The sequence below is a fragment of the Vicia villosa genome, unplaced genomic scaffold, assembly GCF_029867415.1.
Source record: "Vicia villosa cultivar HV-30 ecotype Madison, WI unplaced genomic scaffold, Vvil1.0 ctg.001102F_1_1, whole genome shotgun sequence".
In the NCBI taxonomy this organism is placed as follows: Eukaryota; Viridiplantae; Streptophyta; class Magnoliopsida; order Fabales; family Fabaceae; genus Vicia; species Vicia villosa.
In genome coordinates this window covers 315,767-327,828 of record NW_026705480.1, presented here as the reverse complement: position 1 = coordinate 327,828, position 12,062 = coordinate 315,767, and the positions used below count along the sequence as shown (strand labels likewise).

General features: G+C 33.4%; 2 protein-coding genes across 2 annotated transcripts; one reads left to right on the top strand and one right to left on the bottom strand.

Annotated features, from left to right (window-relative positions):
• The first annotated feature begins 8,019 nt into the window (after nucleotides 1-8,019).
• On the top strand, nucleotides 8,020-9,395 carry LOC131633268 (uncharacterized). Its single transcript, XM_058903979.1, has 2 exons — nucleotides 8,020-8,474; nucleotides 9,183-9,395. The coding sequence occupies exons 1-2, from the start codon at nucleotides 8,059-8,061 to the stop codon at nucleotides 9,229-9,231; spliced, it is 465 nt and encodes a 154-aa protein (XP_058759962.1). The 5' UTR covers nucleotides 8,020-8,058; the 3' UTR covers nucleotides 9,232-9,395.
• A 515-nt stretch (nucleotides 9,396-9,910) lies between these two features.
• LOC131633256 (uncharacterized) lies at nucleotides 9,911-10,231 on the bottom strand. The gene has a single exon (XM_058903962.1). The coding sequence runs from the start codon at nucleotides 10,152-10,154 to the stop codon at nucleotides 9,945-9,947; it is 210 nt and encodes a 69-aa protein (XP_058759945.1). The 5' UTR covers nucleotides 10,155-10,231; the 3' UTR covers nucleotides 9,911-9,944.
• Between the last annotated feature and the right edge of the window lie 1,831 nt (nucleotides 10,232-12,062).

Below are 12,062 nucleotides of genomic sequence, written 5' to 3'. Positions count from 1 at the left end.
TCATATACTCCACTTTTTGCTTTATTTTTCATGTGTCTTTTATTCCTAACCTTAGGTAGAAACCATGATAACATTAGGTAGAAATTCCCTTCATACCTAGGCTAGTTTCTTTTTCTTTTCAACATAAAACACTAATAAAAATACTTGAATAAATTCCCCATAAAAAATACAAAGAAAACACTTAAAAAACATTAATAAAAAAAGTGAAAATCTAAAAAAGGGAATGGAAGCTTGAACACCCCTTGCTTTAGGGAATGTTCGAGTGCTTGGATCTCCCTTGCTTTAGGGTCCCATTCAGGCGTAAGTTCCCAACTTCTAAAAAACACAAACCAATTTTCTCTCTTTTCTCTCCTTTCTTAAGGGCATTGTTATCTCCGCTCTACTGCATCCTAGGCTGTCCCCTTATGCAAGAGCGCGAGCGTTAACTCCGCCCAACTAAAAAACACAAAAACAAACAGAAAATCGTGAGCCGAGCTACGGTAACTCTGATTCCTGAAAAGGATACGTAGGCAGCGGGGTAGGGCCCGTGCGAGTACAATTCTTTATTTTCCCTACATTTTACATTCATTTCGCACTTAGACATAGACATAGATACACACCCTTTAGATAGAGACAAACATATGTGGATACCATCGAGTACGATGGGCGTGAGGGGTGCTAACACCTTCCCCTCGCGTAACCGACTCCCGTACCTAGATTCTCTGGTCGCAAGACCTTGTTCTTATTCTTTTCTAGGTTGTCTGATATTCCTTTCCCTTATGGGATAAATATATTGGTGGCGACTCTGTTCATTTTTCGCGAGCGTGCGACAGAGCCTAAGTTAGTGTTAGTAAATAAGAGGTGCTAATTAGAGCCCATTAGCAATATAGTAAGTTAGTAAGGGTTTAACAAAATAAGGAAATTGTGAAAATAGAATTAGAAGCTCATTTGGTGAAATTAGAGAAAGAAGCGAGAAGAGAAGAGGAGAAAGCTAGGTCAACCCCAAGATTGAAGATTAGAGTTGCTTCAATCCAAAACCTAAGGTAAGGGTGGGGTTCCTTCAATATAAGGGTTTATATGATGGTAGTTTATGGTGGGGTTTGATTGTATGTTGATTTCCCATGAATGTGTGAATTGAAATTGTTAGGGTTCATACTAGATTCCATGAATTTGTGTTCTAAACATGTTTTTGATGATGATTCTTGATAATGGATGTTCAATATGGGTTATATTCGTAGTTAATTATTAGCTGGAAGTGTTTTGAGTTGTGGGTTAGCCTTTTTGCAGAATTGAGTTTGCTGTCATTTTTCTGCAAAATCGTGCGTCCGCTAAGCGACCCCTGGGAACAAAATTGGAAAATTTGTGAGCTCGCTAAGCGGAGCTGGTCCACTAATCGGAGACGCAAAGACTGAAAGTTTCTGGATTTAGTTGTGAGAAGTGCGCTTGAGTTCGCTAAGCGAACCGTGCTGTTAGAAACTTTTTTGAAACTTCTATTTGCTGTATCTTTTGATCCGTAACTCATTTTTAAGTGTCGTTTGATCCTCCGTGAAGCTTCAATCAATGTTTATCTAATGAAAATGATTTGAAAACTTTGGAAACCTTTTTGAGAGCTTTTATTGGATTTTATGTTGCCAATTTGATGATATTTTGTGAAGTGAATATTTTTGTATAGTTGAATACCGTAAAGATTGTGATTGATATATGATAAGTTGCTATCATAGTAATGATAAGGTTATTGCCACAGAACCTTGGCATTAAGTTGATGTTGTTTAGATGATGTTGTGACGTGTTGTTTATGTTGTATTTATGGATGTGCATCATTTGAGTCGCATCCATTGCATTGTTTGAGACGACCCAAGTGGCAAATGTTTGAGACGCCCTTAATGGCAAATGTTTGAGACGGGAGTTTTACTCCAATGGTACCACATGCATACGCATAAGTTGAGTCACACTTTTGTCGCATTTTGAATTATTGTGATTATGAGATGAATATCATTATTATGTGTTGATGAGATAATTGTGATGTGATTATGTCGTTATAATTGATTAGTAACTATGTTGAGGTGATGCAAGTGCTTAAGTTCAGAAGTGGTGGATTAAGTATAATCGTATCTTTGCTATAAGTATTATCATACGTTCCTTTATATTGTTTGATATATCACTCCTTCTGTTTGAATGTTACCCTTTGTTGGTAACGTGCAGGTAACTATGAGGAGTGGCCGTTTGCCGTTAGTAGCTCGAGTCGTGTCCATTACTCTGATACATAGCACTCGGGGGGATTGTCGTTTGCTTTGACTTATGTTGTTTTGTTTGGTTGGATTTTGTTTTTGTCCTGTGGAGACATTTTGTTTATTCGTTGTTATGTTGACAAACATGTTATGTTTTGAAGTGTAAGAGTTTATGAATTCTGCTGCGATGTTTTAAAGTTGTTTGATTTGAATGAATATTTGGTTATGATTCCTTCCGTGGATATGTGCTATGTATCTTTATTAATAAGCTGTTATGTTGCATGTATTTTAAGTCGATAAATGTGATGCCTCGAATATGTTGATTGTTTTTGTAATTTGTGCACTCTGATTTCCATATTAATTGTGGGGTAGATTTGGGGTGTTACAATTACCACGTCACGAGAACTTCAACAGGACACGCCATCTAACCACCACCATCTCAGGAAGACTGTCGATACAAGGAGCTGATCCCTTACTTAAATCAGGCTCTGATACCATGGAAGGAAATATCCACATTGGATCAAAGCCTCACCTAAAGGTTAAAGACACGCTCAAACAAGAGAGAGAGAGAGAGAGAGAGAGAGAGAGACCATTTTCATCCAAAACCTTAAGGCAATGGCGATTGGGTCCTCTCACTTATAAAGTGTTCTACCTCCATTTTTTCAAGAAATGTGAAACTTACATAAGTCACACTTGTTTCTCAATAATCTCCCCTTCAAGTGTGAGTTCATCCACTATTCGCACACTTAAGCGGAATTTATTTCATCCACATAATTGTACTGTCGTTGACAGACACACTTACCACGTCAAAGACACTTCAATGGATTATGTCTCCTGACCACCACCATGTCAGAACGACTTTCGATACAAGGAACTGATTCATTACTCAAACCATGCTCTGATACCAGTGATAGGTCATCATGAGGGGAAACATCAACATTAGATCAAAGACTCCCATAAAGGTTAAAGACTCACCCAAACAAGTTTGAGAAAAAGCATATATTCATTCAAAACCTTAAGACAATAGGTGTATGGGTCCTCTTACCTATAAAGTGCTCAGCTTGCGCCTTTCCAAACAATGTGGGACTTACAAAACTCACACTTTCGTCTCAATAATCTCTCTCTCTCTCTCTCTCTCTCTCTCTCTCTCTCGAAAGTGAGTCCATCCATTAGTCTCCCCCTAAAGTGGAAGCTCTTTCATCCACACACTTGTACCGCCATTGACAGACACCCTTACCACGTCACGGGGACTTCCACAAGACACATCATTTGAACACCACCATGTTAGGAAAACTTAGGAGTCGATCCCTTTCTCCAACAGGGCTTTAATACCACTTATGGTTCATCGTGAGGGGAAACATGCACATTGAGTTTAAGACTCACCTAAAGGTTAAAAACTCCCTCAAACAAGTGATCGAGAGACACCACATATTCATCTAAAATCTTAAGACAGTAGGTGTATGAGTCATGTCACTTATAAAGTGCTCAACCTCCATTTTTTCAAGTAATGTGCGATTTACAAAACTCACACTTGTCTCTCAATAATGAGTGTACGTGGTCGGAGGGATGGTTATAATGATAGTTAGTGATGGTCATATTGGTGATCATAGAAGGATAAAGTGATGGTCAGGTGAATAACAATGGTCAACGTGGTGTTTAATAGTAATTGGAATGATAACTAATGACAGTTAAAATGGTAGTTGTCAAAATGGTGGTTGGAATTATTGTCAACCATCGGTGGTGGTAGCGACATCTTGGTCTTAAGATAAAAATGGAAATTATAATTTTTTTAATTTTGAAATCAAATAAAAATAAATTTGTATTTATTTATTGAATCTTAAGTTTGATTATATGGTATTTGTTATTGAGGAATACTTTTTTTATTCAATATTGTTAGTGGAAGAATTAGGGCTTGTTTGATATGATTTCTAAAAACTGTATTTTAGTTTTTAAGAATTATAAAACTAAAAACTGTATTTTAGTTTTGGCTTAAATAGTCTTTTGGTCCCTGTAAGTCGGCGTGTTTTCGTTTTTCATCCCTGTATTTTTATTTTTGGGGATAAAGTCCTCAAATGTTAAATTTCATTTGATTTTAGTCCCTAAAGTGAAAATTCGTAGAAAAATATGCAAGTTTCCTGCGGATTTTCCTTCGAATTTTTCTGTGGATTTCAATTTTAAGGACGAAAACTAAAAGGATTTTAACATTGAGGGACTATTTGCAAAAAAAAAAGAAGATATAGGAACGAAAATAAAAAATACGCCAACTTACAGGGATCTAAAGACTATTTAAGCCTTTAGTTTTTAAAAGTTATAAAACTAAAAGCTTTGTTTGAAAGGCTCGTGTCCCAGAGTTTTATAAATTAATTTTAGTTTTCTATTTTTAAAAACTAAAAAAGTGGAAACACCTATTATATGTTTTCCTTTTCAATTGTGTTTTAAAAACACACCGAAAAGAGTGATTTTTTTAATGGCATTATTATAAATATGTTAAAGTTTTTATTATGGCATCTTTTCAATTCTACTTTTAATCAGTATTTTAAAAATCGAATCGGTCATTAAATCGGTAAGGGTACTGGTCACTGATTCATTGGTTGAACTATTGGATCACTGGTCAAACCGCATGACTAAATCGGTTTAAACCGGATAACTCAATTGAATAAACCAGTTTTCTATTGCAATACTATATATTTATTAAATCGGTCGAACCGAATGACTTAGTCTCTACAAAAATATCACAACACCTACAAAATTTTACAATTTTAAAATATTATAATTTCACATGTTTATTTTTTACATTCAAATTTTAAATATAATCATCACTCACAATAAAATAATACAAAATATAAATTTAAACAAATTTTAAACAACGTTTAATTGCAAATAGGGGAAAGTTATTCTAAATAAGGTTTGAATAAAGTCTAATTATAATTATATTTTTTATTAAAAAATTATGAAAACGACTTCGTTTTGCGCGGAAAAAAAATGCATTTGAACCACCAGTTTTTTAAAATCTCGATTCAACGGTTTTTTTCAGTTTTGACCGGTTCACACCGGTTCAACAGCATATCTGGTCCAACAATCAAATCAGACCGGTGACCCTTCGGTTTTCGATTTGACCGATCCGACCAGCCGATTCGGTCTAATTTTTAAAACATTGTGCTTTCAATGGATGATAATGTTTGTAATTTTTTAATTTTGTTTTAGCATGTTTGTGAGATTTTTTATTGTAGCATACTTTTTATTCCTTTTTAATTCGATGAAGAAAAGACACTCTAATATGTAATAAAAAAACACTCTAATATAAAATTGTCAATAAGATTTTGACATTTTTGATTAAAAAGTCAATTCTATAATAATAAAAAAATGTAAATAAATATAACATTTTATAAAAATATATTCAAATTGGCAAACTTTATTTTTTTAATGGCTTAGCGAGTTTTTTATTTTCGTCCCTGTAAGTTTTTTTTTTCTGGGTCTGAGTCCCTATATTTCACTTTCGCGTTTGTTTTAGTCCCTAAAATCAAAATTCGCAGGAAAATTCTCAGGAAAACCTGCAGATTTTCCTGCGGATTTCGGCTTTAGGGACCAAACCGCAAGCAAAAAGTAAGATATAGGAACTCATACCAACAAAAAAGACTTACAGGGACGAAAATTAAAAACTCCCTAACTTACAGGGACCAGAGGTGCATTTAAGCCTTTTTTTAATTGAGTCCACGTTAGAAGACTCATGAAAAATATTATATTTTCTAGTTGACACCATTTATTTAGACTTTTAATTAGGTTTGATTTTTATTTTAGATCCCGTAATTTTCTTGGCCCTGGTATTATAGTGCTAAACACTTTAGCACTTTTTGATTTTTTGATTGAAGATATAAAATACTAAAGGTAAAAGAATAAATAAATTAATATTAATTTTATTTGCGTCCGTCAAAGGCTGAAATGGGTGAATTCTCAAATCAACCCAAGTTCACTCTACATGATTGAAGATATAAAATAAATGTCACACAAAAAGTAAGATATATTTTCCGATCTCTATTTTTCATTACAATCATCTTGAACTGACTTGAGTTTTAGAGGGCTAACCCTCCAAATCTTCCCATGCATTGTCGTATCGGAGATCAGCACCATCAGTTCTGTTGTAAAGACAATGTTAAGAACAAAGTATAATAGGGAACACAATGGGAAGCAAGAAGAACAACAACAATCGGTTATAATAACTATTCTTTACTTTCTCTATTAATCAAGATTACAAGTTGTTCTTTCTGGTTGAACAGGTGGCCAGCAACGGTAGGTTTGATCTTCAGTGATGGTTGAGAAAAAAAGGGTTGTACCTGCAAGGCCTTCCGATGCCAAAGTAAGGTAGAACATAAAGTATTAGATTTGAGTGGGAGAAAATGAATTACCTTGCTCTATAGGGGTAGAGGGCTATTTATAATGGTCTCTTTGGATTGGATCCCCTATTTTCATGGGCTTTGGCGCTATTTGCGGCCCAAAATATAGGGGACTATTAGACTGAGTTCTGATCGGTCGTGCTCGGGCAACTATCTGTTGCCAAGGATGGGGTCTCCGCGTGCTCGGTTGGTCAGCAGTCGTGCCCGGCAGAAAGGGATGTTTCTTTGCTTGTGGACAGCATGTGTTGGGCCAAGGAATGGATTGAGCCAATTGGAATGATTGAGCTAGTCCAGAACATTAGTGTTACAAGAATAACAAATAATCCTCTCATCCTAAATTAGGATTTGCAGTATGCAATGATGAGAGACTAGTATGCTATTTATAATAAACTAACATACTTAAACTAATGAGCTTTTTCATAAATACCCATTACAGACTAACTTATGGTACAAGCTTACTTAAACAATTGGACATTACAAATATGCCCAATTCTAAATACTAACAACCCTATCATTTCGATACCCACATACTAGAATACACTTCGACTATAGTATGTAGGTCTTCGACATCAGCATGTGAACATACTTCGACGACATACATATATCCTGTCGAACCAGAAGCCACTCTTTGACCCAATAGAGTTTGATCTAATTCTAAAAGGTTTATGATCCCTCACCACCTACTTCTAGGGGTGTTCGCGGTGCGCTTTAAATTGATTTTGACTTTTGAGATAAAAAGTCATTCGAATCAAAGATAATTTTACGGGCGATTGGTTATCAAAATATTAAAAATTATTTTATATTTGTTTTTTCTTAATTGAAACACTAATTTTGATATTCTATGATATAAATATACATTATTAAAAATTAAATCGTAGTCGGAATCTTAATTTTTTCAAAAAGATGTATTTTAAAAATGATTTTTATGAAAAACTATTTGAAATATTTCTAAAATTAAGTAATTTTTTAAAATTTTGATATTCAAAAATTATTTCACTAAAATGATAAAATATCTAAAATATTATTTTAAACATATTTATTCAAACAAAGTTTATATTTAAAATTTTTATAAAAAAATTCTTTTGTAAATTTCTTTTACATAAAACTATATTACACCATAAAAATCATTTATAAAAAAGTCAAAAACTAACTGGCCCATTGTAAATCCATTAAATTTAAGTATTTGAAAATTCTTTCTTATATACATTAAAGTAACTTTAATTTTTTATTAAAGTATATTAATATTTATAAAGAAATTAATTATAATAATATTTTTGTTTATAGTTATAATGTTTTTCTTTTTACCAGCACATTCCATATTTCCATATATATTATATTATATTATATATACTATTAATTTCCTTAGTTCCCAATAATATAATAAGACAATTTTCTTTCTCTTTCAATTTCAATTTCTCAAATTGCTTAATTTTTTCAAGTTTCACAAGATAGAGAGAACCATGATAATCCAAGAGGAAGGAGACCAGCAATCAAAGATTTTATACGACCTAGTTTCCATGATCATCAACACTCTCAAGCTCCCTCCATTACCCTTCCCTCTCTCCACTCCATATCCATCATCATATTCTTCAACTTCTTCGTCTTCGTCTTCCTCTAAGAGACAGCCATGGTGGATGACAATATTGTTAAAATTTCCGTATGATTCACCGGCAGTATTGGTGTCTCTTTTTCTATGCATATACTTAGCCTTGATGCTTTTTGGATCGGTGATTTTCTTGACTGGGTTGCTTTTGTTGCCGTGGATTACTGTTCTAGTGGTGGTTTTCTATGCTGCTGCTTTTGTTTCCAATGTATCCTTCATGGGTCGTTTTTTTCTTGGTTCCATTGGGGTTGCACTTGCACGAGGGTGTTCTAGGTAAGTCTCTCTTTCTTGATTGCTAGATTCTACACCATTCTTATTTTTTCATCTTTCTTATATATATTTTCTTGTCTCATGGGTTTTGTTCGTTAAGTGAATATTCATTTTTTTTTATCACTGTCGGTTTAGTTCGGTTTAGGGGTCAGTTCTGACATCAAGTGGTTTCAGCCCCTCCCGATCGCAGTTGTGGGGATCGTGGTTTTCCCTACCAAGTGAAAAAAAATTCTTAATTAATACATTTAAGTGTTGATGAAATTAGGTATGGCTGAATGTTGACTAAATGTTTGTTGGAATGACAGTTATTCTGGAACTTTTAGAGTTGGATATTATATCAGAATTTTAAATTGTGGTCTGCAACCGTATTTGCAACGTAAATATTGTTGAAGTGGTAGTCTCTCTCTGCAACCGCGCCGAACTGATTTATAATCACGTGTCCGACTACATTAAAAACCCCAACCTACAACTTTTCATGTTTTTTCAAGTATTTTCTTCAAAATTCAATATTTCATAACACCAAAACTCAATTTAATTATGATGTAATGAAATATCTTAACATTGTCTGCAATGCGCATCTCATTGACCGCAATGTGCATCGCAAATACTCCACAATTAATTTAATGACATGCATTAGTGATAAGTTTAATGTTTTGTAACTTATTAGTACCTAGTTATTTATTTTGAGTGTCTAAATTTGTTGTTTTGCAGAGGAGATAAGGCCAACATGCTGCTAAAGCGCCATGATAATGTCAAATAACAGAGTCTTGTAACTTAGAATTGTTATTGATATTGACATTTTACATTTGCAAGAACTTATGTATTTCATCTAGTTACTTGTTTCAATTTTGATTTCTTCAATCAACTGAGCTAGCCTGTTTTATTGATATGTATTTTCTTCACTTAAAATTTGGTCTCTAATGTAAGTACAATGATTTTAAATTGCTTTTGCAATTGTAGATATTGCGAATATTGTGATCATTACCGTTGCTGCGGCACGTATTGTGCCCTTTGCAACATGAATTTAGATATGAACATGTTTGAAATACATAATTGAAAAACACTTCATGTTAATACTTTTCATTACATAAAAAGTATATTGAGTTTTACTCTAAACTTTTAAGTTTCGATGAAAACACTTGAAGAAAAATGGACAGAATTGGTTGATTCAGTTTCTAGTGCAGTCAGACACGTCATTTAAAATTACACAGCAATTGCGGTTCAAGTGGTTGAAGAGAAAACCGCATAAAATTGTGAACCACAATTTAAAACCATTTTAAAACCATGCTAAAAATTCAAACTGAATTAAGAACTAAATGAATTGATGGTATGTAATGGTAGCAAGAAAATTTTCAACCTTTCAAATTGTTGAATACAAATTAACAAACTCACCACTAAGACAGGTGGATATATTATACAATATGATGACTTAACCACTACCAATATGAATTTTGTATTATATCACATGATAACTTAACCACTACCAATATGAACTTTAATGGCAACAAGAAAGATAACCATAAAGCCAAAGAAGAGAAGAGAATGAACAAAAATGGAAATAGCACTTGTTTGGAAATTAACAAACTCGATTGCCCTGCCTTTGCCTGGTAGCTGAAACAGTAATCCAGGAGAAAATATTACAAACAGGACCAAGCCTATTATAATAGGAGCCCAATCTGCCATTTATGTTAATTTGTGATAAGAGATACAAATGCTAAAGAAAAATGTAACATATGTTTTGAGATGTAGGTGAATTTATAAACAAATTATTGAAGGCTTGAAAGCATAGCACAAATATGGATGAAATAAAGGACGACATAAGGGATAAAAACTAAAAGGGAAGATAGGGACAAATAGAATGGTTTTGGCTTTCATCAAATTCGGCAGAAGCATTGGATAAAACGATAACTTGAAAGTTATACATGGACGGCTGCCAAAGGGAGGCATGGAATAATATCAAGCTTGTCAAATATTTGTTTTGAATGGTTTCTTGAAAAATATAGGAAAGTTTATTTATTTTTGGTTACTAAGCAAAACGAAAAAAAAAAACTAGATTCTTAAAAATAAAGTTCATGCAGCATTAACGGTATTAAAGTTTGACATAACTCATCTTTACAAAACCGATTGGTAAGGTGAGAAGTGTCCCTCTATATATACTTTTTCAATGCTCTATCTCCAACCAATGTGAAACTTTTGGATCTTCCTATTAAACGGTAACAGCATTACTCAATTAATTTAAGAGAAGAGAAAGTGTGAATTAGAAGTTCTTCGTTAGTAGATGTGTCTAGCTTTTTCATGTATTTTGCACTTTAATTTCCTTTTTGGAGAGTGTGGATATAACTCTAAAAAGAGTGCTCTCAAGCAAAAGTTCCTTAATATTTTGGATCAACACCACTGATAGAGAGTTTAATAGAATAATTTATTATTAGTTAATTAGTATTTTGATGTATTAGATGATATAATATTTTCTAGAATATTCTTAAGACGTTATGGGCTTTTAATAGTTTTTGGACTTTTAGTTATTTATCCATTAAGAGTATTATATATGTAGTGTCTTTGACACATTTTAGAATATCAAAGAAATGAAATGAGGTTTAATTTTTATAGCTTAGTTTTATCTTTCTCTTTTATTTTATAGCTTTTCCTTAGTTTGTTAGGGTTCTAAATTAGCTTCCTAACATTGGTGCTTTCATTCTTGCACTCAATCTCTCCCATGGAGTATTCCAACTTCACACCTCAATTCCATTAATGGAACATTCCTCCAACCTATCCTTATTATTTCACTGTTTCAACCTCACCACCTATATCATCTAACCCATATCCACCATCCATAAACTCATACCCTGCATTTTATTATCCAACCTCATATCCTCCATACATCTCATACCATCAACAACAACCCATAGTTTCTGCTCCACCTGAACAACTATCCTCATCTCCAAATTTCTTTTCACAACCAGAAACACTTCACCAGTTAGAAGTTCTAAAACAATATATAACCGAAACTCATGAAATCTCAAACAGATCTAGAGAAGAGTTGAAAGAACAAATTCAAGCCTTTGGCCTTTTTCTCAAGGCATCACAGTTTGCATACAAAAAAAATATCAAAAGTATGTAGCAGAAAAACCAAATTCTGACCAAAAGCCTACGACTCAAATCGTGCCTTCTCTAAAGTATGGTTTAAAGTATGGTTTAACATCAGAATCACACTCGAAGAAAGAAAAACCAGAAGAAAAAAACGTGAATGAAGCCATCAATTATATAAAAATACCTTTCAACACAAAAATCACATCAAAAAAAAGAAATTCAACTAGTACAAAGTTCATCAACACAGTGGTGCAATCAATTGCAAAGGCGTGCACCGTCACTATAGCAGTGTCACTTTCACAAAAATTACTCTTTATTTTTTATCCCGGCGGAACTCTCCATGTTTGTTCTGTTGCACTTCGTTATCTCAAAATCAGAAAGTCAAGAGGTTCAACCTATTCATCTTCTTCCTTATTACCATTACAAAGTTTCTCAGCTTTATTTTCACTTTAATGGCTTCCATGGGATAGAGGAAAATTGATGTCATTTTCACTTCAATGGCTT

What these genes read in the sequence shown, in the direction of transcription:
- LOC131633268 (XM_058903979.1), top strand. Translation starts at nt 8,059, where the DNA reads ATGATAATCCAAGAGGAAGGAGACCAGCAATCAAAGATTTTATACGAC. An exon ending in CTTGCACGAGGGTGTTCTAG is followed by an intron (nt 8,475 to 9,182) that starts GTAAGTCTCTCT and finishes GTTGTTTTGCAG; the next exon opens with AGGAGATAAGGCCAACATGC.
- LOC131633256 (XM_058903962.1), bottom strand. Translation starts at nt 10,154, where the DNA reads ATGGCAGATTGGGCTCCTATTATAATAGGCTTGGTCCTGTTTGTAATA.